Source organism: Sceloporus occidentalis, unplaced genomic scaffold, assembly GCF_023333645.1.
Source record: "Sceloporus occidentalis isolate IW3139 unplaced genomic scaffold, rSceOcc1.0.p SCAF_2, whole genome shotgun sequence".
NCBI lineage: Eukaryota > Metazoa > Chordata > Lepidosauria > Squamata > Phrynosomatidae > Sceloporus > Sceloporus occidentalis.
The window spans coordinates 27,881,793-27,909,748 of NW_028316982.1; the positions used below are offsets into that span (position 1 = coordinate 27,881,793).

Below are 27,956 nucleotides of genomic sequence, written 5' to 3' on the forward strand. Positions count from 1 at the left end.
TAACAAAAAAGTGGCAAGTGATATTCATGAACTCAATTGAGAACATTTATTAACATTGTCATACAGTATTAGTCTACAGTTATGCAGCATCAAAATGCAAAGATATTGCATCAACTTATACTTTTGTAAAAGCACAGAAACTATAACTTCCCTTTATTGGAAGGATGTAACTGTACAGAATCTTTATTTTTTATATACTAGATACTCTGTTAGCCACTGTTATAGAATTTCAAGTGACAAGTGTTCAAACTTTGCCAAGCTTGTTTCTATACAAAGACACCGAGAAGCCTTGAGCTAACCTGCAGAACCAACTAATTCATTTAATCTGGTGCATTTATAGGTAGCACAAATATAGGTTGCATTTGATCTTTAAAAATACTTTGTAACTGCTATCTCTTTAAAAATGAGACCATCATGAAGACTTTACAGTGAAGACATATCCAGAAAATTTGCATTTTTATTATGAAAGCAAATGTGTAATCTTTTCTAAAAACATTTTTATTGCAAACATTTTTGGGATCTGCAAGACAAAGTGTCTCAGATCACAACAGACCCTGTATTTCTAACTTACAACTTTCTAATTAACCAGCCAACCAATGGAAAAACCAAATAATAATGAGGAAGCACAAATCTAAATGATGGAGAGAAAAGGTAACAATGAAGACCACTAAAGATAATCTTAGTGTACACTGTCAAATAATACTAGACGAAATCCCTATCACCTCAAATGCATTTTGCACATTTCTAGTCCAGTCTAAGATTTGGAAGATGAAACTGGCTTGCCTCACTAGCCATATAATTTCCAATTAAAGATGACTAAATGTATTCATTAGAAGAATGGCTTTTAATAATTTAAAATGGGTTTATTTGCATTACATATATTGCAATATAATAGTTTGGAGGGGAACATATTTTGTTAAAAATAGATCTAAGTGGGACATACTAAAAACAAGTTTGGAGAACATACAAAAATCAGGATTACAGATCTTTTATGGGAATTTTCAATTAGTTTAGTAATGCAGTTCAGGTTTTTTTGGTACTTTTTGTGCCCTAAAAATATTTAGCTTTCTAGTTATGTTTATGCCATGTGTGTTGGAAATGTATTCAATAAAACCATCAGATGCATCATGGAAACTTTGTGAGCTATCTGTACGTCATTTAATGACTTGATAATGACATGACATCTTATCATTAATGTAGACTATCTTAAAAAAGCTTTCCCTTCACTAAGATGTCTATGAATTATACTTCTTGTTATTCACTAGCTCTAATAGCACTCAGGGCACCAACCTGCCAAAACAATCACAGGTTGTTAATGGGTAGGACAATGGTTTATTGCTATAGGCAAAGGACTGGTAACATGCTTCTTACACTCAGCAAGGAGAATAGCACAGCTGAAGGGTGATCTTCAACAGCAACAGAATAAACAACAATTTAGTTATGGCTATGTTAAGAGATAACACAAAACTTAAGAGACCAGTAACAAAATGCAATTTTATTTATGCACTTTATCTGACGTTTTTGAAGGTCTCTTTATCAATATTGGCTGTTTAATAGAAGAGTAGTCCACATGCTACTCAGTATTTTTTTACCTTTATACTTTTAGACTTTACTGCCTCTTCACCAAAACAAAACCCGCACTGCCTGAGTTGCAAACAGCAGTTTATTACCGGTCCTCCTTTGAAACTTTGTATGTATAGTTGCAATTATAACTTTGTCTACAAATATAATAGAGCTGCTGTTGTGAGTAAAGGCTTTTGCAATCCACATCATACCAACAAAAGAAAGAAAAAGAGAGAGAGAGAGAGAGAGAGAGAGAGAGAGAGAGAAGCCCATAAAGTGCTTTTCAGGATCAGTGTTTTTCCTTTACTGGCCAAACCAAGTGTTATCAAGGATTTGGAGCTGTCATTAACATCCAGTAGTAAAATAATAAAATCATTCCTAAGAAGAGAAGGCTTGGTCTTACTCATTGATTCAGAATTACTGTGTCCTCCCAAAAATACAGCCAGATTAATAATATAGAAGCAAGACAGCAATTTATTTTTTGCTGGCTTTGAGAGGGACATGTGACCCCTTGACAGTGAGATTCTGCAGAGAAGATTTAGGCTTCCTGGATCCCTCTATGGTTGGTCTTGGGTGCGTCTTCTCCCTGGAATAATATTTAGATAAAGAGAATACTTGATGCTTAAGATTTTATGTAAAATGGTCTTCACAATATTAGTTAGCTATATAGTTCCAAAGGAAAAAGGTGTTAACAATCTGTTAACAAGCAAGGTAAACAAACAACAAATCAGTAGATGAGCAGGATGTGGGACTATCTCATACTGAACCTGACCACTGGTCCACTTAGCCTAGGACTCTCAGCACTGACTGGCAGTGGCTTTCAGGAGTTTCAAGCAGAACCCCTAGCCCTACCTGGTGTCCCCTCGTCATCTTCCATTCTAATACTAACCAGCCCCTACTGAACTTTGTTTCTGGAAACTGATGAGATTTGGTATCTGAGGTGGTATTTTCCTAATGAAGCCACAATTCTCGCCTGTAATGGTTTCCATAGAAACAAAGACCCTCAAGATTCAGTGTACTTCCCATACCACATTTGTTTTACAAATGACAGAACTACTGCTCAAGTCAATCTATATCCATGAATTAACTTAAAGAGTTTCTTTAAACAAACTGGAAGAAAAGGGCAAGTAAGCCATACCCTTCTCTTCTCCAGAAGAACACAATTATCTTGGTTGAAGATGTTGGGGCTGTTACAATACATATCTTTCCCCCCAAGCTACCACCTCACCAATTCCTTCTCATGTTGACATCTAAACTGAAATTGGACAGAAACTTGTATTAGACTCAAGATTTCCATCCAACTGCAACATAAGCATGTCTACTTGCATATGCAGTAATCACTTTTGTCATCACCATTTTCTTGGGGGGGGGAGGATAATGTAATTGCAAATCAGTGTTTTACAAAATGCTAGACGTATTTGACAATGCTTGCTATCTTCTTGTTCTGAAGAAAAGAAAGAAAGCGGTAGCATAATAATTGCTTATGTTGGTGAACCTGTGGCATGTGTGCCCTCTCTGGCATGCGAAGCTGTCTCTGAGGGGAACACAATGGACACAGCAAGTAGGGGCAGGGGCACCACTTGGCCTGGCTCCTTCTCATGGCTCAGTCTGCCTAGGGAAAACTGGGCCACAGCAAAGGGGGTGGGCAGGCATAGGCAGTGGGCCTGGCTCCTTGCCACGGCCTGGTTTTCCCACAGAAAACCGAGCTATGACGAAGTGGGGTTGTGTGCGGCCCTTCTAGGCAGAAGCTCTGGCCCTTTGAATTGGAGGGTTTGGCCCTTCCGGCTAAAAGGCCCACACCTTGCTACGGGGTTCTGGGAACTGTAGTTTTGTGAGGTGTAATGAGGCCATTCATGGGGTTCTCTTGGCAAAATTTCTTCAGAGGTGGTTTGCCATTGCCTTCCTTTGAGTCTGAGACTGTGACTTGCCCAAGGTCTCCCAGTGGGTTTCATCACTGAGCTGGGATTCGAACCCTGGTCTCTGGAGTCACATGTTGAAACCACTGACTCTCTTTGTTCTTGTGCTTTATTATGCTTGTTGTTGTTGCATGCCTCCAAAATGTTTCCAACTTATGGGCCCAGAGCGCCTTCCGTCCCTTCTGAGCTCCAGTTCCTGGTGACCCCAGGGTGAAATGATCATGGGGCAAGCTTCGTCAGAGGGGGATTTCCGCTGCCATCCTCTGACGCTGAGTGTGTGTGACTTGTGTGGGTGGAGCTTTCAAGTCGTTTCCAACTTACAACGACCCTAAGGTGAAACTACCATGGAATTTTCTTGGCAAGTTTTGTCAGGTTTTTTTTTTGGGGGGGGGGCTATTTCTAGCCTGAGGCTGAGAGAGTATGCCTTGGGTTCCCCCCCCCCCCAGAAGTCCCATCCCAGGAAAACAGAAATCCCGCCCCCAGATGTCCTGCCCTTGAAAGTCCCATCCCCAGCACCCGGTGACACCTGGTGCAGGAATGCCACTGAGTTTGGGCACTCGGTGTCTAAAAGGTTTGCCACCATTGGCTTATACCTTCTTACTGCATCTTCCCTGCCTACATGCTGGATGTTTCGGAGTCTTGGTGCATCTATGTTGTTTCTTCCTAGAGAGAGCTTAAACTTCTGAATCTCCTTCTGCCATTGTTCATCAAATGCATGAGCTTCAGCTGTTAAAAAAATTAAATAGTGTGTCTTTACTTGAACCATTCCATACAGAACAAGTTAAAACCTCACCCAGGTAGACAATATATTTTAATCCCCTGGAATTAACGAGCAGACGGCAGGTGGATCCATGGTGTTTCTTCAGCGCAGCATTTAGACACGCTGCGCTGAAGAAAGGGGAAAAGCTACCCCTGCTGCGGCAGCAAGGGTGGCTTTTTGCCAGCTCCAAAAGGAACGGCTTTCTGCCACTTCTTTTGGTGCTGGTAAATCGTTGGTTCAGGGCCACAGCGTGCTGCAGCCCTGATCCAGTACTCAAAGGGGTGGCGGCAAGCCGCTCCTTTGCAGCCGTCTGTTTTGCTCCAATGTCCTCAAGTTTCAGCCATCTATTTTATGCAGTCTATTTTACAGACAAAACCCACAGCATTTTTAAGATATCACAGTTGTGTTGGTTACATATTTTGCAAAATAGAGGGCAGAGAGCTACTCAAAATAAATGTTCTGACCTTGAACCTGCACCCACAAACACTTCTGTAAGAGTCGAGTATTTTATACCCAGTGATACCTTGAAATTCTCACTGGGGAACAGACAACACCCAAGATTAAGCCACTCGATGCAAGTTTAAAACAAAAAACAAACAAAAAACAACTGACTGGCTGAGGATTAAAGCTACTAAAATTTCAAATACAAAATAATATGCAATAATCTATAGAAAGCATATTTTTTCTGTGTATTGGACACAGTCATAAACCTCTGTAAAATGTTGAGAAATAGTACTAAAACAAACAAAAAAAATGTCAGCCACAAGATTTCTTACTTTCATCTAAATTGACAAATTCTTGATTCAGTTCTTCATCACCAGTTTTGTTGTTCTTTGCCTTTTGAATTACATGAGCCCGATCCTGAATGTGATGACCAATGGCCATTTTTTCCAGTCCAGTTTCAGAATCTTTAAGTGCCTTTCTAGTTTCTTTAATCTGTATACATACATAAAGACAGCATTAAGAATGAATGTTCCCAGTTGGTGGCTTTGATTCTGTTTCAAGAAATTTTGCAGGACCATGGAAACATTAGATGTTATCTTGGCTTAGATGGAAAGTGTGTGTGTGTGTGTGTGTGTGTGTGTGTGTGTGTGTGAAGAAACGAGTACACCAAAACCGGGGGAGGGGGACTAAATTCTGAAGACAAATCAGAATATCCAGAATTATACCTACATACTGCAACATCTCCCACTTTTGAAGAGATAAACAACTGTCTCATTTAAGAAGTACAGGGCACCATGCGTCATAAGCGGGCGCCTTTTACGCAGCTTTCAGCTTACGCCAAAAGTTGCCCAACGGGGTTATAACACATCATGCACGAGCCCCATTATTTTCAATGAGGCTTATTTGCCTTATGCGGAGGGGTCCGGAATAGATCCCCCCATAAGGCAAGGGCGCACCAAAGTTAGTTTCCTCATGAACAAAACCTCTTAAACAAAACCAGCAAATGACAACCAGTTGTGTGCATAGTTCTTCCCCTTGAATGAATTATCTTTACTCAGAATTGAGAACATAACATGTATATCTAGGATTCACATGTCAATTTCTAACAGCTTGTGCTCACAATATTATTCTATCAGAATGGTTTCAAAAACCACCTAAGCCTAGTCTAAACATAGCTTGTGAATGGACCATTAAAGATAAGTATGTGCTGGTATGTAGTACATGAAAGAGACACCAACTATTAGTATATCATGCTAACCTACTTGAAAACTTTGGCTACTGCTTATCACCATGCTCAGTTATATTATTAGAACCTTCTGATAACCAAGTACTGGCTTTAGCTCTGAAGTGATCTGCTGTGGGTTATTTTCCAAGTCTCCTTCTTACATTTAATCTTTCATGAACCTTCAGGGTTCAAATTCAAATTTCATAGCAAACTTATATGCAACAGCTGTGTGGAAACAAACAAAAGGGCATCTTAAGCATTGTGCAAGATTTTAAAGTCAAAATATCTTTTCATTTAGATCTCGTCAATGAGAAGGAGGGGACCAATGTACACACCAGGCTATGGTCTGGTACTACGGGATAAGCCCTGTACTGGTGCACTCGCTGTTCATTTTGTGCATTTTAATTTGTTACATACCTCCTGCATCACAGCAAATCACACCATCCAAACAACAACAAATTGTAATTATGCACTGGCTCTGTGAACCTGGATTACAAAATGGGACTTGAACAATACATATTTTCTAAATTACAAACCATTCTATAGTACTGACACAAAACCTTAAGGTATTAGACTTCCTGTGCATATTTGGTCTCAGAGGGAGAGAAGTTCCGCTGGACTTTTCCCTTTCTCCACTGCCATTCCCTTCTCCTTTTTTGTCTTGTCTTTTTAGATTGTAAGCCTGAGGCAGGGAAATGTCTAATTTTTTAAAAAATGTAAGCCATTCTGATAGCCTTTTGGCTGAAGAGCGGGGTATAAATGCTATCTATCTATCTATCTATCTATCAATAAATAAATAAATAAATAAATAAATAAATAAATAAATTTGTTTTGAAATAAGAAGTGGTGGCCACCAGACTCTAGGAGTGAACATATCATACCAATATTAAAATTACTTCACTGGCTGCCATTTAGTTTCCAGGCAAAGTACAAAGTGTTGGTTATTACCTTTAAAGCCCTACATGGTTTGGATCCAGGTTACGTACAAGATTACTTCCTCTCGTATAATCTGCCTTGTATATTCCGGCCCTCAGAGGGACATTTACTTCAACAAGCCATCCCCTAGACTGTGGAATGGCCTGTCGGGAGAGATTTGACAGCTAAATATGTGGGCTGAATTTAAAAGAGCATTAAGGATCTATTTCTTCCAGCAGGCCTACCCAGTTGATTTTTAAGATATGAATTTTAAATTAGGGTGTTTTAATTATGCTGGATGATTGTAATGTGTCCTATCATTATGTGTTTTAACAATATGTTTTAATAGTATATTAATAGTATTTTTACAGTGTTTAAATGATTTTACATAGTTTAATCTATGTTGTATTCTGCCTCAGGCCTTGAGGAGATGCAGGTAAGAAATAAAAATTATTATATTATTATTATAACTTACTCCTCCTGGAGCCACATGAGTCTGTGCTGAAGCCTGGAAAATCTTTGGAGGTTCATCACCTTTCTTTGTAAAGGTCATCATTGAAGAAGAACTGAAAACGTGGGCATTTGAATTAAGTGCCATTTTATCCTGAAGTTTAAACACAACCAATTATTCAAAGAGGGAAAACTGGGATAAGAGCATATAGCAGGAAGTAACATTTAATACTGTGTATGGTTTCATTCAGACAATGAAAGATGGAAATATGGGAACAAAATTCAGGATGGAATTTAGTGCATGCAATTTAAACAATTACTTCCCTGTGACTGTCAGCTAGTAAAAACAGACTCAACACCATCACAAAGTTTGTACAAAAAGTACAAAAGTAAATTAAGTTCTTCTTGCAACCTACCAATATGTAACAAGGATAGGCTTACCCAGGCCAGTCAATATCATTTCTGGATTTATTTCCATGGCTACAATGGCAACTTTTGTGCATTATTTCAGCAGTGTTTTAAAAACAGCCATAGGATCAGAGGTAGGGACAAGAGAATACAGTCGGCCCTTCTTATACACGGATTTGTATACACGGATTCAAGCATACACGGTTTGAAAATGTTAAAAAAAGTATAAATTTCAAATATCAAACCTTGATTTTCCATTTTTTATTAGTGACACCATTTTGCTATGTCATTATATCTAATGGGACTTGAGCATACACGGATTTTGTTATACACGGGGGATCTTGGAACCAAACCCCAGCGTATACCAAGGGTCCACTGTATAGTTTATCTTTCATATATTAAAATGATTTTAGCAGAAAGTATGAATAAATGTTACTGCTTTTTCCTTTAAAGCAGGGGTGGGAGTATGTGCCTCTCCCAGATGCTCTTGGACTGCAACTCTCATTCTCCCAAGCCAGCATAATTAATGCTGAAGGATGATAGGAGTTCCAATCTAGAAATATCTGGAATGCCACATCTGTCCCCATCCCAAGCCTTCATAATCCATGAACAATATGCATGTATAATTGGAGTATTTTCTTAAAAAATTAAATCATACCCAAATTCAAGCTACAAAAATACAGTGTCTATAACATACTAATGTGTTTCCACTTTGAATCCCAATGCTACTATTTTTTTCCTTTTCCATATTACTGTACGTCAGTTTGGAATACTGAAGCATGTGCATTAATATGAACTTACAAAGTTTGCTTGCAAATCCATCATGTGGTTTCCCATATTTGACATCATCATGTTCACTGCAGAGAGAGGATCCCTTAAATCTATATTCTGCTAGAAGAGAGGATAAAAAAATACTTAAGAGGAAAAAAATAGTGTTTTACAGCTCAAGTATTTACAGCTTCTTTACAATTTTGCAGGGAAGACCATAAGACCAAGAAGAAAGCAGCTCCAATAATCTCCTTTATTAAAAGCAAACAAAAAAGCAAACAAGAACATCAGGGTAAACACAAAGATTGCAAGGTACAGCAACAAGAAGGTTCAAAGTGTGGAAGGTGGTGGTTAATTATTTTTTATAGATCAAGATTTTTTGTTTACTATTACTCTTTTAAGTTCTCATTGTGTTGAACTGAAGTCTGAATTAAACAAGATATAAGAGAATTTTGTCCATCTTTTTTACACTGCAGAACTAGCTGGGGTGATATAAATGTAGATTACAGGAAAAGGTTAAGATATTCTCTTCCAAGGTGATCATTTCCAAGTTTACCAATTATTAAAAGAAAAAAAACTAGGATGGATTCTAGATCATATTTAGTTTGGCCGTTATTCTACTAGAAGGAAAAATGTGAGAGGCCACAGAAATAAAGGCCTCTCAGAAAGGCTTTCTTCATTAACTTCAAGTGATGAAAATTTGTCCCACTGGCCATGTTGACTAAGAGTGAGAGGTCTACATACCTGGAAGTGACCAAGCTGGGGAAGGCTAGACCAATTTCATGTGTGGATGTTTAGAATGTGAAAGAAAGCATGAACTTGCCCTTCCCAACTGAGAATGGTGCAAGAAATTAAATGGAATTTTTTCTCTTCTATGTCAAATCATTATAGAGGAAAGAGGCACAAAAATAAGTCCTATCTTTTGGAGCAAAGGTCTAGGTTATTGGCTAGGCTTAGTTCATCAATTTATGAGTTGAGGAGGTATCCATAATTGAGATTCCCTTCCATGATTTATCATTTGTAAGTAAGGAATAAATTCCACTTGCTGTGAAAGGCGACATGGTTTGATGAGGCAGCACAAGAAACAACTTGTATGACAAGACTACTGACTTGGCTCCAATGTCTATTGTGACTTCTCAGTAACCAAGGCTTCCGTTTATATAGATACCATTTGTTACAAGCATTCCAACCAATGGATTACCACCACAGGACACACAGAGAACATTAGCAAAAGCATGCAAAAGCCTTTATAGGAAACCCAACAGACTCACTGAGGGGATTAACACTAGCTATAACTGTGACTATATGTACCATGTGCCAAAAAAAAAAGGAAAAGAAAAGAAAAGGCCAAGCCATTGACAACAACATCCTTTGCAGGACTGAACAAATCAAACAAAATTTTCTTCACACATATTTTTCTGTGCTAGATTGTCAAATTATAATTTTTGCAGGAAGGAATAATGACAGCAAGAAGGAAGGAAACATAATAAAGGGATAGAAAGCCTGGAAGTCAAAAACATTATATCTACTGGAGGCCTGTTAATTCAATAGAAGGCCGAAATGATTAGCACGGCAGATCGGCTTAAAGAACTACCTCCTCATTATAAAACTATATTTTAGTAATACACTGCAGTACTTTTCAAAGGTATATATTTCCTCACCCCTTTTGTCTATATTTTATTGTGCTACAACCTGGAATTGAAATGCATTTCACTAAGATTATCACTTTCTGTACACAAGGTACTCAACACTGTTCAGGTGCAAAATATTGTTGCACAAAAGTAAACCAAAAGAAACCGGCACTTGTTGGCCACCTACGTATTCACCCCCTTGAGTCAGCACTTCATAGAAGCAATGTTGGCAGCAATTACAGCTGAATATTCTTGAGTAACCATCAGCACTGCTTTCTGGATGCTGCAGTTTTTGCTGACTCTTTTTTGCAAAATTGCTCCAGCTCTGTCAGGTTGGATGGGGACTGCTAGTGAAGAACAACTTTCAAGTCTTGCCAGATTCTTAACCTTTAATTCTTTTTGTAGAATTGTCCTGTATTCTATTTGGCTACATCCACCTTGCCCTCAACATGATGATGCCACCATCATACTTCAAAGTGTGGACAGTATTCTCAGGGCAATGTGCACTCTTGTCTTTGTGCCACACACAATGTTTTGTGGCAATGCCAAAAAGTTTGGTTTGGTCTCATCATACTAAAGAATCTTTTCCTACATATGTCCTCCTATGTTTCTTTCTAAAACTTGCAAAAGAAACAAAAAGTTTCTTTTTGCAGACTTCAGATGAGCTATCATATGCCCCCGCCCCAGCAATAGTTTTATTCTTGCCACAAAAGTCCAGCTCTGTAAATTATGGATACTTTCTCAATCTCCCTGTGGATCTCTCTGGTTCTTTTGAAGTTGCTACTGGACTCTTGGTTGCTTCTCTGATTAATGGCCGATTTACCTACACACTAAGTTTTGGCATGTTCACTAGGCAGTTACATTTAATTCATATTCCTTCCATTTTGTAATAATGGACTTAAGGATGGTCTAGGGCAGTGATTCCCAAACTCTGGTCGTCCAGATATTTTAGACTTCAGCTCCCAAAATTCCTGTCTGTTGGCCAGGCTGGCTAGGGTTCTGGAAGTTCAAATCCAAAACCTGGAGGACCAAAGTTTGGGAATCATTGGTCTAGAGAAATGATTCACTAGAAAAGAGAATAATGCTTGGCAATGTAGAAGGCAGTAGAAAGAGGACACCACATTCTACATGGACTGATTCAATCAAAGAAGCCATGGCCCTGAGTCGGGAACACCTGGCAGGTTGTTAGTGACAGGATGACTTGGAAGTCTGTCATTCATAGTGTTTGCATAAGTCGAAGTCAACGGCAGATAAAACAAAAAGGGGAATTTTCATAGTTTGGGGAGGGTGGTTTTTTGTTTTAAATAACCCAACCTGTATTAGTGGTTCTACACAACTTTATCTCATACTTATTCTGATAACTCCTTGAGTTTCATGATGTTGTTTGTTTAGATATGCTCTCCACCAAACTATGGAGCCTTTGAGCAATTTATTTAATCTGACATCATGTGTCACTGGAGCTGCACACAGGCAGAATCTATTCAACTATTTAATGTGACGTCTGGAAGCAGTGAGTTGTACTGGAGCTTTAGACATGTCACAGCAAAGGGGGTGATTACCAATGCAATCAGGGAGTCTCCATTTGTTAGCTTTTGTGCCATTAGAAAACATATTTGCACCTTCACAGTGTTGGGTATCTATACATCAAGCAGTAACAATGCCAGTGAAATCAACTTCAATTCCATATCATAGTACATCGAAAATGTGAAAAGTGAAAGGGGGGGGGCAAATACTTCTGTAAGACACTGTAAACACCTAGTTATCATTTTAGTTAATAGAATAAATGTACAAAAAAATCACATGCACCAAATAATCAACATTTATAAACCTCTCAGAATAGAAAAGATTCAGCCTCACAGGGCTGAATGGCATAAACTGCAACAGAGTTTATATAAATTTTAACTGCGCTTTTACTTTTGTGGCAGCTTATCACACTGTTAGGAGGAGAAGATATTATTGGCTATTTATATATTTTCAATCTTCCCAATAAGTATTGTACAAATTGTTCCATTAACAAACAAAAAATAAATGCTAAATGTACTTCAGAAAGCATACTACAAAAAGCTTATCTTTTGTTAAAAGGAGATATGTGCCCATATAGCCAAAATTTAGAAACATCCTTGTGTTTAATATACTAACCATGCCACCAAAACAGCCAAAAGGGATAAGGGGAAAATTCCTACCCTGAAAAAGAAATATCAGTTCATGTAAATTGGTACAGCAGTACAATGGCATAAAAGCATGCAGGGTGCATAGAGATTGTAGTGTTTAGTTGCTGTTTTAAATAAAATTTACTGTTGATGTTTGCATGAAAGAGAAGCCTGCAGCTCTGCCACCAATCTCACTTCCTGTACTTCAATGGCATTTTCTCCTCAAGGAAGTGACACAAGTGTTTGTGCTACTGGAATGGAAAACATTTTGCACTATCTCCTTTCTTTTTTACTGGAGCCTTGATAGTCTGCAGGCTTTTAAAACTTGATCACAATGAAAGTTTATAAATGTTTATAAACAATTTTATTTCAATATACAGTAAATTAGCTGCAGGTTAACTGTTACATTAACATCCTTGACTCATGTTTTCTAAAGCATTCAAAATCTGGCTCTTTTGTTATTCTCTTTGTCCTGACAACTGTCCTGTGATGCAGGTCAGACTGAGAGTGATTGGCTAGCACAAGGTGTTTCACTACGTTCCTTGACTCAGTGGGAACGTGAACCTGGATTTCCCAAGTCTGAGTCCAACACTGTATCCATTACACCACAATATTTTCCCAGAACTCAGCTATTTCAAGATCCTGTCTTGGGGCTGCAGAGAGGGAGTTAACATAAATTTACTTGTGTCAATTCAGTTTTTCTAACACAGGTAGATTGGGATTAAAAATAGATTGGCATATAGTTCTCTCTCCTAACAACTGAAAAAAAAAACATCTAATTACAAAAGAAGAAGAAAAACGGTAACACCTTTGTTAAATTCTTAAAGAGGCTGCTGGGGAAAAATGCTTGAAGAAAATACTAGTAGAGATTTTTCCAGTGAACATTTTTGCAATCTTGATTCTGGTATCTACCACAAATTCCTGGATAGAGGATGAGCTCCAAAGCATGTGCTGTTCCTTAACTCTTACCATATTCTTTACCTGACTCAGTGACTGTTTTACATCTGGTTTCTGATGGTAGATTTGGGTTCAGGCCAGAAACAAAAGTATTTCTCACATTCCTTGCATCCACCTACCTCTGGGTTAACAATACATTTGCAACTAAATTAAGAACCCATTCCTATGCTTCTAGCAAAGGACATAAGCCATATAAGCAGGAGAAACAAGTTATGATTTCTTCCCAAAGAAAGACCAAAATAAGAAATGAAATGTCAAAAATATATTAGTCTATGCCAAGGCTAAGAACGCCATGCTACTACTGTATAATAAAACATTAGTGCTCCGGGGTTTCTTTAGTGTCCTGTCCATGCCATGAAAACTGCCAAAAGACATAAGTGGAAAACTTGCTTCCTGAAAAAAAACCATCAAGTCATGTAAAACTGTTGTACTAATAGCATGAGCTAAAGATTAAAATATAGAAAGAAGGCATGCCCAGATCACCAGAAGAGTTTTGTGTTTTTAGTATACTAACCATGCCACCAAAACTGCCAAAAGGCATAAGGGAACAGCTCATCGCCTGAAAGAAAAACATCAGCTTACATGAATTGTTGCAATACTGCTGTGGGTAAAGGACTACTATTTAATAGGAGGGCTCTGGGGGAGGGGGGGGGACCTAGCTCAAACTAAAACAAAGCACAGAATAACAGAGGACCAAGTCAGATTTGATGATAGCAGCCATATTTGTTGATTACATATCTGACTAGAGTTTTTTTTTAAAAAAGCAACAGTATCTACATGTGTGTCCCATTGGCCAACATTACTTACTTAGTATGATGCAAGTTACTCCTTGATCCCTGCCCATAGTTTGGGTACTTAAAGTGAGTTGGGCTTGGAAAATAGTACCTTGACTTTGGGGAACAAGTTATGGACAATCCAAATATGGTAGGGAGGAGGACTACCTTTCATCATCCATGCTCCACTTTTGATCCTACAGTTAAGATCCAACCACCTGATATGTGAACATGGAGGGAGACACATGAACAAATATGGCTGCAGCTATCCTATCTTGGCTAGCCTTGAAATTGGCATTTTCTAAAAAGTAGCATGGTTCATCCTGTATTTGAATAAATATGTTTTAGTGCACTAAAATATTGCTCTTTTCCTTCAACTTAACAGAATTCTATATTTTACACTTCTACAGCTTTCTCAGACATACAAATTCTGTGTATCTGCAACCAAGATTAGCCAGTTCAGATGGAGAGATGTTGATTAAAACCAACAAATCTGTTCCTGCTCAACATATAAATTCTGGTAACTAAACTTCAAAAGAATAAATTGCAGGCCACAAAAAATTAAAATAAGTGATGCAGCTAGTCTGTACACAAGCAATCATTTTATGCAGAAGCAAGAGATTATGTAGAGTTAGCAATGAAATACATACATATTCTCTAAAATATTCATAGAACTCTGGTGATAAACTAAGTCATCTCTCCAATGTCAGCAGTTTCAAAGGTCATTGCAAAGATCTCTTGAGTAAATCTATCACCATATACAGAATGGTGTAATTTATAAATTCACAGTGAAGAAATTATATGCTAGTATACACATATAAATAGATGATGCTATAAACACCATCTAACACAGTTACTTTCAGAACTTAGCCAACAGTGCTTGAATATCTTTGCATAGAAAAAAAAATACTAGAGTGTCTGTATATAAATATGAATGTCCAACAGCTTGGTTGAGGGGTGTACATTAAATCAAACTATTCTATGGAAATGCATTTTAATACAACAGCCTTTTTCCCCTTATTCTGTAAACAGAGAATCCTTCCCACAATACAAATACAAGACCAGGGTGCATGGGAAACCAACTCTGCTCAATTATAGCCTGCAACATCTACCTTGTTTCAATTCCATGATTTATAAATTTCTTTCTATACCTTTGCCACCCCTACTATTTCTACTCCCCCCCACCCCCCATTTCTTTGTCTTCCTGTTTTAAATATTCTTCCCTTCAGGGGGTGAGAATCACATTTGGTCCTTCCAGGAAGGACTATCTTATAATAATTTTGAATGCTGAAGAAATTCAGCCACACATTTGAAGAACCTTCCCTGTATTCCATCAATATAGAAGATTACTTGGCAATACATGGCTGCTGTTAAGAGCAACTTTGCAGCAGCTAGTTTTGAAATAAATTGCTTAGCTTTAAATTGCTTAAGATGTGCTCTACAAACATAACACCACCAACTATTTGCTGCTGAGTACTCAAAATAGTTTTATTTGGTAACTTGCTGCCATGTACTAAGATTTAATCTCTTAAATGAAAATGTGTGTTTTAATGTTATGTATTATCAAGCCCAACTGGAGGGTTTCCTACTGCACATATTCTAAGGAAGAGTGTTATCCTGTATTATTGAGACCTGCTTTCTAAAAGGTAACAATGCCAGGTGACAGGCAAAAGCACACCACGGTCATGCTTAGTAGCAAAGTTTTCCCTTGTTTAAGAATTGAGGGGATCAGCATAAACATTACTCTTAAAGAATTTTTTTTTTTAATTTATATACCGCTATTCCAAAGATCATAGCGGTGAACAGCAAGTAAGCTAATTAGCAAGTAAGCTAATTTGCCCCCAACAGTCTGGGTACTCATTTTAGCGACCTCGGAAGGATGCAAGCCTGAGTCGAGCTTGGGCCCTTTTGCTGGTCTTGAACTCGCAACCTTGTGGTTTTGAGTGAATGGCTGCAGTACAGGCATTTAACCATTACGCCACCAAAAAAAAAATAAAAATAAATAAAAGGTTGTATGTACAGCGCTGGGTAAATTTACAGCGCTTTATAAATAAAGGTTAATAATAATAATAATAATAATAATAATAATAATAATAGAGCCGGCCCTTATTATAGCAGCCCAGCTTCCTGAAAGCTGAGTGTTTATATCTGCTAGTCAGCCTTTCCCTAGGTTGCTACATCCCAGAATAAAGATACATTTAGACACTGAAATTTTTTTCAGCTCCTGAAAAAGCTTGGCTCTCTGGATATAAGCACAAAACCTAGCACAGTGTTTAAGCTTGCACTGGTTTTATGAAGTATTTAATCATGTTTGTAACACATACACATCATAACACAAAACAGATGTCTACAAAAACACATACAAAACTTATTCATTCAGACCATTAAAACATAATTAACTGTATATTCAATGTACAGGATGTTGAACATATGTGTGTTCACAATTAAAACAATCACGTGCAGAAAAAAATGTATATGCACAGACTGCAGCAAAAATAACTAAGGCACCCTTTCAGCTACATTCAGTTAATTAGATCTTATTTTTTCTTGACTGGATCAGGACATAATAATTCTAAGAACCTGGTCCTGATATCTGCGTTGTCTCTCTATATATGGATCAACTTAATAAACAAGTTGCTGAAAAATTAAATTAAAATAAATAGGCACAGGAGTAAATCCTCCACAACTACCACCAGCACAAATATAGAATTTTAAATTAAAGGCATTCTCTATATCTATAGGGATATAGAGCTGTTAGAAATATAAATGGTTCAGCATTTTCATCATAAACCACTTTTAAAAGTGGTTTATGATAAAAATGCTGAACCTTTTGAATTTTATCATGACTTGAGAGATGTCTTAAGTCATTGTGAAATTCAATCATATAATACCTGAAGGTTGGTCTGACATTTGAAAGCATATAAATGTCTCTATCACCTGTTTATCACTTTTTTTGGCATTGCCAATTAATCATCGAAAAAGTAGGCCCATGAAAAAAAGTGTGACTGCACAAGGTCATCCGTATTAGGCAATGAGATGCAAGAATTCTCAGTTTTAAAACATGGAAAAACTAAAAGGTCACCCACAGCTATTTCTACTTCTCTCCTCCAACATACAGTACATGATGTCAGGATCAGAGGTCACAGTTCCCAATAACCAAGACAGCAAGACAGAAAGTTCCCCGTCCTGGGTCAGTCAGAACTGAAAAAGTTCCCCCTCGGGCCATCACAAATACATTCCCATCCTCCAGACCCACGTTCCAACCCTGATGGCTCCCCTTTGATCCAGATCAAAGGGCCATTCATGTTTCCTCCTTCCCCTTCTGTGTTACCATTTCATCTCCCTTCAGGAAGAAGATCATCCCTGTTTCACGGCTCAGATCCATGGCAGGAAGATCAGGGTCATAAAACTACAACTCCTTTCTGCCACTGGCCATCTGCCCCCTCCCATTTATTTCCCAGGCTTGGATTTAACATAATTGATATCCCCTTCTCAATAGCCAACATAGCACACAGAGTCAAGTCACCATATCACCATGCCCTCATATCTTCATCCCCTAGTATCATCATATCATTATGCCAGCATGACAGAACCATGCATATGGATTCTGACAATGCAAACCCTCTGCAAAAATCTGACACTTCAGGGCCAGGACAAAGTGCATGTATTGCTCCAAACAAGTTTAAACAAAAATGAGTAGCTTCTAAACTGAACAGGCAAGAATATAATTAAAGGAAAAGTGGTTGAAGAAGTGCAAATACAGATGCACTTAATATGCTATAGGCAATTCACTCATGGTTCTCTTTATCAGGTACAAGCTTCCAGAAGGTTAAAGAAGCCCACCTTCTTGTAATTCACAGAAGGTTAAAGAAGCCCACAATGATCTTTTCATATCAGACTAAATGTAAATACGTGCCTAAAAGCCCAATACTACTCATACTCAGAGAACTAGATCTGAAATCAGCCCAAGTGTATTTCTGTTTGAAAACTGCTAACAAAGTAAAATCACAGGAGGAAGAAAAATCTGCCAGTTACCCTTCTGACCAGCAGATGACAGTTTCTGCTGCTGCTAGGTATATGAAAGCATCAATTCTAAACATCTAGATTACTGATCCTGGCAAAATTCCACAGCCAGCTGTGCCTGCATTATCCTTGAACACAAATTCCAAAAGCTCAGTTGTAGTACTAGAGCCTGTACAGACAGGCTAAAATAAAGCCGCTTCGGGTCACTTTGGAAGTATGCCGTTTAAATGATACATGTGTCCTATAAGGCCAGAAGCCGTGCCAAAGCCACGTCCCAGTCCTAAGGACTGGACTGCAGCTTTGGTGCAACTTAGATGCATGTGTCATTTAAACAGCAAACCTGCAAAGTGACCCAAAGCAGCTTTATTTTGGCCTGTCTGTATGGGCCCACTAGTTACAAAAGCAGTTTCAAAAGTAGAAAGAACTGTTTTAATGTACATATCCCTCCAAAAGCCAGAAATCATGGTTTCATAATATTCTGCATCAGAAATATTAATTTTTCACTACACTTGTGCACATCTAATACATCAATTACTGTGTAAGAAAAACCCAAAACTATTGCAGTTTAATGTGTGAAGATGGTACAACTATTAGGTTTCCTACTTTATTTACATTCTATAAAAGTTTCTATAACTTGTTATGTTAGCAACTTAGGTCCACTGCAGAAATGATCCAGTTTAAGACCACTTTAAATGCCCTGGCTCAATGCTAGGGAATTCTGGGAAGTGTGGTTTTGTGAGACATTTATCCTTCTCTGTTACAGAGCTCTGATGCCACAATAAACTACAAACCCCGGAATTCCCTAGCACTGAGCCTGGACGGTTAAAGCAGTCCCAAACTGCATTATTTCTGCAGTGTGTTTTGGACCTTAGTGATTTACAAGGCAATCTTGTCTGTGTGTACTTAGGAGCAAGCCTCAGTTAATTCAATAATCATTACTCCCGACTGTGTGCTACAGGACTGCAGACTCAGATGCAATATAGTGCCAAGATGGTGGTAGACATGATATTACGGTGTTACTACATTACAGCAGTAAATTGGTCAAAATATCTAATCTCTCAAGAAAAGATTGTTCTTGTGTACTTTCAGATCGATTCCGACTTATGGCCGTCCTAAAGCATACCTTTTACAGGGTTTTCATGGCCAAAGTTGTTCAGAGGGGGTTTGCCATTGCCTTCTTCTGAGGCTGAGGCAGTGTCACTTGCTCAAGGTCACCCAGTTGATTCCCATGACTGAGTAGGAATTTGAGCCATAGTTTCCAGGGTTATAGTCCAGCCAGTGGCTTCCCTATCTTAGTGTCACCCATTGTGGGGTGCAGAGCTTGTGGGATACAGGGCTTCTGGGGCACTTAGCCCTCCCCCTCACTGCCATGGACCCATTCTACTCATGAGTAGGACATTGCCATGACAGTGAGGTGGGGGGCGCTTGGCCCTCTCCGTGGCTACTGCATTTGGTGGACTTGCTGCAGCCATTGGCCTCCTCCTGACACCCTTGTGCCACAGTCTCAGGAGGGATGCCACTCTTGAGGATAGTGCTTTGGATGTCCTTGGCAAGCCCTGGCTGAGTATTTCTTCTACTAGTCCTGTCTTCTCTCTCTCTGCTTCCACATGCACCTTCCTTGGTCTCCCCAGGAGTTGTTGTCTCGTCCTTTCAGGCTGAGTCCCCCCTTTTGGAGAGGGCTGATCCCCCCCCCCCCCCCCGTTGCTGTGTCTGAGCAGAATGGTGCAGGAGCAGGGTCCAACCAGGTCTCAACCCTCTTCTTGTGTGTCACTTGATGCAGGCCACACACCTTTAGTGATCCCAATGTGTCCAGCACTCAAACTAGTACACCATGATAGGGTTAAACAAAAAGCCTTATTTAGTCTTTTGCTCTATCATTTAAATTCTAGTTTATGGCAGGTAACTGCACACAGACTTAAACATAATTCCTTCTAATTTGCCTGTGAGAAACCAAATATGCTTAAAGTAAACTAATGTGCCAGTGAATGGTGAGGAGAGTGGTGACTAAAACAAAGCAAATGCAAAGCAACATATCTTGCTAGTGATTACAGGTTATGATATATTCTGAAAAACTCAAAGAAGGCATACCTGACAATCTGAATGTCCTCTTTGAGCCAGACTTCTTTCTCTACCAGCAAAAAATGGATCACGATCAAAAGGTTCAGAAACGAATTGACGTATATGCTCATTATGTGCAGCAAATGGGTCCCTGAAAATGATATTGGGAGAGGGAAAGAGACAGTTCATATCTAAATATATAGTTAGTAATCACCTAAATCAAAAAACTTCATAGATGTAGCTACCATAGTTTACCATATTTCCAATAGTCAAGGAACACCTTTTCCTGAATTAAAATTGGTACATTGTTCATTGTTACTCCAAAAGACTGGGGCTGCCTCCCAATCTTCTGGGCGTAACAATGAACAATGTATCACACTCAGAGTGAGAATTCACACAAAGACACAGACTCAGAATTCATCCTCAGAGTCCAGGTGTGATGACCTCATTCAATCAATCACTCCAGATGGAAACAGACAGTATAACTACTAACCTCGAAACAAACAAAACTTCAGACCAGGCTAAAAGGCATTTAGAGCTTTACAGGATTTTTATTTATTTCTAATTCTTATTGTTAGCTGCCCTCGAGTCTTCGACTCATGGCGACCCTGTGAATGAGAAGTTTCCAAGATCTCCTGTCCTTTACTCAGGACTTGTGAGCTCAGGTCCATGGTCTCCCTGACTGAGTCAGGCTATCTGGCCTATATCTTCCTTTCTTTCTGCTGCCTTCCACTTTTCCTAACATCACTGACTTCTCCAATGAGTCTTTTCTTCTCATGGTGTTTCCAAAGTAAGACAACCTGAATTTAGTTATCCTGGCTTCCAGGGAGAGTTCGGGCTTTATCTGTTCTAGGATCCATTTGTTTGTGTTTTTGGCCATCCAACGGCCACCTCTATTTTCCTACCTCCCCCCCCCCCTTCACTTCTTTCCTCTTTTCTCCATCCCCTTTTCCATCCTATCTGGACCCTTGCTATACAGTTCTTTTTTACAAATCTTCTACTGATTTTATCTGTGATTTTATACTATTATTTTAATATCTCTCTGGTTTAATCTCTTTTTAGTATTACTATGGCGGGCTACAGACCGCCGCCGCCGCTTGCTCCGTGCGGGAGCCGTAGCAGTCACACCGCGCGGAGCAAAAAAGGAGCTCCAAAATGGAGCTCCTTCTTGTGGCGCCTCTGTGACGTCGCCGTGACACGTCTGGACGCTATGCGTCCGATACGTAAAGATGGCGGCGCCCGTATGAACAGGGCGCCGCCATCTTGTACGTATTCTATACGTACTAGGGTTAGGGGGGTGCGGAAGCACCGCCCCTTCCTAACCCTAGTACGTATAGAATACGTACTAAATGGCGGTGTGTAACCCGCCTATGTTTTCATACTGGGGGGGAGGGATAGGGGTCTTTAGAATTTTAACTGTATCTGCTTGGATTCCAAGTGATTAAGTGGAATACAATATATATATATATATATTTATATTAGTAGTAGTAGTAGTAGTAGTACTCTTCTCCAGCACAAGATTACAAATTCATTGATATCTTTTCTATCTGCTTTCTTCACTGTCCAGCTTTCACATCCATACATGGTACCCTCAGCTTATATGGTGTTTACAGGTACGCAGCCTGGAAATGACCATAAAAGCACATATTGAGATATCACCCCTGGCACCTAAACAAACATCGTCATAGAAGGGAAACAGCAGCCATTCTCCCATAGTTTTGTTCTCCTATATATGCTTTTTCCTTGAAAAGAGCTTAGTTTCCATGTTTCATATTTCTACAAAAACTATTAGAATAAATTCACTACAAGACACTAGTTTTGTCCTTGGCACCTGAACACACGTAATTACAAAGGAAATCAGCAGCTATTTTTCTAAGTTTGCTCTCTGATATGTAAGTATTCTCCTTGAGAATAACTTAGTGCACATTATTAATGTTTTCCAGGAAAGTCTAATTAGAACAGCTGATTTGGTACAAGACACCAGTCACAGCAGAAGACTATATTAAAAAATAGCATCACAGGCCACTCTTTGGCAGACTAAATGCGCAACACTCCTTTGCACAGAAAGGAAATTGCATCTGCACCTGTCTGTGATATTCAGGAAAAAGAACTTGGCAGGACCAGGAAAGAGTATGAGAAGTACTACAGCTTCCCAGGAACAGCTGCACAGTCAGAGAGACATTTATAAAACCAATTTTATCCTAGATAGTATTTTTGGCTTGCCAGTTCAAGATCTCTCCTTCTGAGGCAGGGAAAGCTTTCATATTACTTTACTATTTTAGAAGTTAATCATAAGGTGAAGTAGTTCTATCTACTTTTAGGATTCAATATCTAGAATAAAAGTTCCAGTAAGTGAGAACTACAATTTAGATTTTGACTCTGAACAGCTCCTGCACAAGACCATTATCAACTACTGTCAGGTCTGAAGAGACAAATGCATGTTTTCTTGTCCTCATTTTTATCAATGTAAAATGTAACCACTAAGGATGATAATGACTTTCATTCTTTCACACATTATCTTAGGCCAGTGTTCCTTAACCTATCTGATGTGGGAAACCAACCACATTTCCCCCCAATGTTCCAGGGGCCAAAACTATACAGTATTTGTGCCCACTGGATACATTTTTCTTCCTTTCCTGGTAACTCTTTCAGGGAATGGTAGCTGATGGCTCATGGAGCAGTGCCAGTCCATGGACCACCACTTTTAGTAGCACTACCTTAGCCTACAAACCCAGGTTTATTAAACCATAGCATGCAGCTTACTTTGCTCGTACCCCACTGAGTAAGTGGGTAAACAAAGCAGGCACTGATAACCTACCTTTACTAAACTATCACTGCTACATACCTTTATTAAACTATCAGTTTACTAAACTATTAATGGATAGCAGGATCAAAGTGGGAGTAAAAACACTCCATACATAAGCACATGATTCAAAAAAAGAAGAAAAAGCCTGGCTTTCTGGCCTAATGTGATACGTGAACATAGTCAACATCAACTTATCATGATAGGAATGAACCAATTCTTACTCCAGGCTAACATACGCTTCCTCCTCTAGAAGAGCTAGGTGTTTTGAAAGCTTTCATCCCCATTATGTATTGCCTGTGGCTTTCTGACACAGAAAACCTCAGAGCACATAACGGAGAAGAAAGCTTCCAAACACCTAGCTCTTCTAGAGGAGGAAGAGTATGTGAGCTTGGGATAAGAGTCAGTTCACGAGTATGTAAGCCTGGAGTAAGAGTCAGCCTGACAAAAGTATTTAAAACAGGGGTGGAGAATGTGTGGTCCTCCAGTTGCTACTGGGTGTGTAGCTTAAGACAGCACATTCCATGGTGAAATATCAAAATTGCTGCTATCCAACAACACCTGAACAACTACATTTTGCCCACTCCTGACAAGCAGTGGGTTGATGCTGGCTTATGAAGCTGGTTTCTTTCAATCCATACTTAAGGTTAACTACAATTTGTTGAGTTTGGATGCCACAGCTGCAGTTAATAAAAATGGAACTGAAAGTGTCTGAATTCCTCCTTGCTGTTGTGCCAAAGGAGAAAAGTGGTGGCAGGGGAGTGGGTAAATTAGGGGGAAGGAGGCTAGGCTCATTCCCATCATAATAAACTAAGATTTATTGTGATGTTCAACCACAGACACAGCATGAATTGTTGCACAGTGCCTAAAATTTCTTCTAACTAGAGCAGCCTGCAAATATTCTAAGGAGCACATATTATATATTATATGAAAATACTACATTATATTAGGCAGCATGATCTGTGTGTGTCACTCTGGGACTTTTACTTTATGACTAGATATTGTTCTAGATCATGACCCATAGCATAACAGAACTACTCAAGGATACTTATGCTTTCTCTCAGATATATCCATTAGAATATTCTAAGTCACTCAATTAATCATAGTATTTTCTAAAGAAGTCTTATGCACATATCTTGGATTGTTCATTTTGCAATTCTCATGACTGTTATGCACTTTAGAAAAAGGAGTTTGCATGAATGGTGTAATTTGTGTTATGGATTTTCTGGTTCGCCACTCAGTCTCCTTGCTTCAAGACTACATAAGAACCACTGGCAGGAAGTTTTGCTTTAACACATCATAATTTTGATGTGTTAAACCAGGGGTAGGCAACCTTTTTGAGCCGGGGCCCGGGTTGCTGTCCCTCAGACAACTGGGGGGGCCGAAGCCAAAAAATAAATAATTAAATAATTTTTTAAAAAAATTAAATATATAAATAAACCAGGACAAATGTAGGACAAAATTTTCAAATGGAAGACACTTTTTTTAAAAAAATGGAGGTCACGCGAAAAAATTTGCTGATTTTTAAAAAATGTTAATATAAATGCATGTTTCTGAGGCTTCTATAGACAATTGCCCCCCAAAGGCCCCGGTGGCAATCAGTGGCAGGACCAGGCTGGGGCCGGTCCCAAGGCCTTGCCGGGCCGCATCCGGCCCGTGGGCCGCAGGTTGCCTACCCCTGTGTTAAACACTTTCTGCAGAAAGCTACTCACCTTTGTGAATTCCTGCTCACACTAGGAATCCTTCTGAATCCATTATTAGGTGTTTTTCCCCTTCAGATATAATACATCATTCAATCACTATTAGCAGGCATTCAGTCACATCTACTGTTGGGCTTTGGGCATAACACATCTGCCTTCTATGCAATATATTTTCACTTCAAACATGAACAGAGAATTCAAAGTCAAAGCACTCTATACAAGATTTTTCCCACAGTGATACAGGAGATGCTTGCTATGATTCTTTTTTTAGCATAACTCCTTTTAAATTATGACAGAAAATGGTTGACTAACGAAGAACCAATTGTAGTAAAATTTGTGGCTTAGGACTCTTTGATCCTGGTGTAGTAACTCTATCATGAGAGAAACCCAATACGGTGCGAGTGGACCTCTGCCTGCACAATGGACTTTCTCCTCCTCTCTTTCCCACTGAACGTGAAGACCCCAAAATTGTCTCCAAATGCTCCCATAATCTTGAAGAACATATCTGGGAGTTGCCTCAAAAGCTATGGGGAGAGGAAATCTCCCCCTCCCTGTTCAATAGATTGGCAGAAACCAATCTACTGGTGGGAGGGGCTACTTGAATATGATCCTACAAAACTTATGCTTTTGTTTCATTTGCACTGCATTGCATCTACCTTTGCTAAAGTAGCAAGTCACTTCCAGACTTTTACACACTGACAAAAAAGACAAGACTGGAAGACTGAATGCAAATGAAAGAACCTGTGTGTACATGTTTTTGGAGCAACGCCACCAGATTTCAATAAAGTGGGAGGGTGATGGCAATTTAAGAGCTGCAAACCTTGTCAAAAGAGAAGACTAAACAGCTGCTGACACAGCACAAAATCATCAACAAATACCCTTCTGATTTCAAAGGATTTGTGAGCAAGCATAATTTTAGCTAAAAGGAGCCAGACTAGGCAGGGTGTGTACTAAATTAGGGCAGTTCACAAAAACACAAACACACAAAGATGTAAAGCAGCTAAGAAATGGTTAGACTTAATTCAAATTAATAATCAAACCACATGATGGCAAAATCCAAATATGCAGACAAGCATGAAACTGGTTCACAAACTTATACAAGTATCTCCTTCCTGGGCACTCTTCAGGCAAATGCTGAGTTAAAGACAGACGGTAAAACCTATCCTGGGTTTAAAAAGGAAATAAAGTACTAGCAAAAAGGATGTTTACACCTCTATGCCTGTCTTACCTGACATACTGCTACTTCCTCAGGGTTGTATATAAATATTTTATATAAGAAACACCATAGATGCATGGTATTAATTATTAGTATTTTCTAATACCATAATGTTCTGTAGTATAAAAAAAGTCCTTTTTAATCTGAGGAAGCAGACTTGGGATGTATCTACACAGTAGAAATAATGCAGTTTGACAGCACTTTAACTTACATGGCTCTATCCTACAGAACTGTAGGATTTGTAGTTTAGTGACACACCAGCAGAGAAGGCCAAAGACTTTATAAAACTACAAATCCCAGGATTTCATAGGATGGAGCTACAGCACTTAAAGTGTTGTCAAACTGCATTATTTCTACAGTGTAGATGCACCCTAATCTAGGAAAGCTTAAGATACAACTTCTTTTGTAGTTTCAAATGTGCTACAAGATCCTTATAAACAACAATAAAAATGTGTTGTTGTTGTGTGCCTTCAAGTCATTTCCCAACTTCTGGTGATCCTATCATAGGCTCTCCTTGACATGATTTGTTCAGAGGCGGTTTGCCATTGCCACTGCCTTCCCCTGAGAGAATGTGACTTGCCCAAGGGCACATAGGATGCATTTGCACTGCAGAAATAATCCAGTTTGACACAACTGTAACTTCCACGGTTCAATGCTATGGAATCCCCAGATTTGTAGTTTGTTGTGGCAGCAGATCTCTCTGACAGAGAAAGCTAAATATCTCACAAAACTAGAATTCCATAGCATTGAGCCATGGCAAGCGGTGTTAAACTGGATCACTTCTGCAGTGTGGATGCAGCCCCAGTGGCCTGCATGGTAAATCTCCAGTACTTACTCCCTAGTAACACCCACAAGGGTTTGCCACTGCCTTCCTCTGAGGCTGAGAGAGTGTGACTTGCCCAAGGCCACCCAGTGGGTCTCAAAGGCCAAGTGAATCCAGCAAAAGCCACAGTGACTCTGCTACTCCTGGGTTCCGGTATGATATTGTCATAAATTGTCATTTAAAGGTATAATGTATGGGTGTTTGTGTCACAACCATTGCCATTACATCCAGTGATGCATGGGAATTAGGATTTATGAGTAACTTTAGTACAAACAACATTACTACGCGACATAGGATCTCATAATAATAATAAATCCAAAGATCTACCCGTGTTAGTCTGTAGAATCAGTTGTAGAGAGATCTTGTAGCACCTTTGAGATGAACTGAAAGAAATGAACTTTTGTAGACTTCAGTCTACTTCCTCAGATGCATCTGAAGTACAAGGTGAACGTGAGGAAGCGGAGCTAAGTCTAGGAAAGCTCCTGCTGCTAATTTCTTTACTTCAGTTAGTCTCAAAGGTCCTACAAGATCTCTCTATTGTTTATTATTTCAGATGGGGGAGCAACAGTATTATAGCAGTGAGTTGTAATACTGTAATAATTACTGTTAATTATTATTATTATTAATATTATTACATATTTCACTGTATTGAAATAATTATACCTATAGTATTTCAGATGGGGCAACAGTATTGTAACAGTGAGGGATAGAAATAATAATAATAATAATACTTAATATAATGTAATAAAATATAATAACACATATATTATTATTATAAAAATAATAATATATTATATTAATAATAATACATTATATTAATAATACTTATATTATTATGCTAATAATAATTTATTATCATTATATTTATTATATATTATTATTAACATATTATTAGTTATATATATATATTATATTATAATATTAATATTAATATTTATTATATTTCATTGTACAGAAATAATTACGTGTGTGTATATATATATATATATATATAGAGTAGAGTGGAAGGGACTGTCTCCTGCCCAAAGGAATGCCCCTCTAGTCTGGGGCAAGATGGGCGACGCCTCCCTTCGTTTCCCTCCCTCCTTCCCTCCTTCCCAAGGGAGCCCCATCTGAACCCCGAGACTCTCTTCTTCTTCTTGTTCTTGTTCTCACCGAAAGAAGGGGTCCTCCTCGAAGACCCTGGGCATCCCCCTGAACATGGCCCCGGCTGCTGAGGCGCTGCTGCTGCTCCTCCTCGCCTTCGTCTCTCGCCGGCGCTCCTAGTCCTGATGTTTCTGGAGGGCCTCCAGGGCAACGGCTTCTAGAACAGAACGCCCCGCCCCTCCCTTCCTTCGCCCCGCCCCTCTCCCTTTATTGGCTCAGGCCCCGCC

At 39.0% G+C, this 27,956-nt stretch overlaps 1 protein-coding gene across 10 annotated transcripts; it reads right to left on the minus strand.

Moving 5' to 3' along the window:
- On the minus strand, nt 1-27,881 carry LOC149318076 (myeloid leukemia factor 1-like). 10 transcript variants are annotated; one of them, XM_089508962.1, is made up of 10 exons: nt 27,739-27,881; nt 24,557-24,616; nt 20,072-20,192; nt 13,702-13,746; nt 12,220-12,264; nt 8,483-8,569; nt 7,299-7,427; nt 5,016-5,175; nt 4,073-4,205; nt 1-2,149 (listed from the first exon to the last, which is right to left on the minus strand). In XM_089508962.1, exons 1-10 carry the CDS (start codon nt 27,783-27,785, stop codon nt 2,038-2,040), a joined length of 939 nt encoding a protein of 312 aa, XP_089365088.1. In that variant the 5' UTR covers nt 27,786-27,881; the 3' UTR covers nt 1-2,037. The 10 variants fall into 10 exon arrangements, with proteins under 10 accessions (XP_089365088.1, XP_089365087.1, XP_089365093.1 ...); XM_089508961.1 differs by having other exon boundaries at nt 8,483-8,572; XM_089508967.1 differs by lacking the exon at nt 24,557-24,616 and having other exon boundaries at nt 8,483-8,572.
- Between the last annotated feature and the right edge of the window lie 75 nt (nt 27,882-27,956).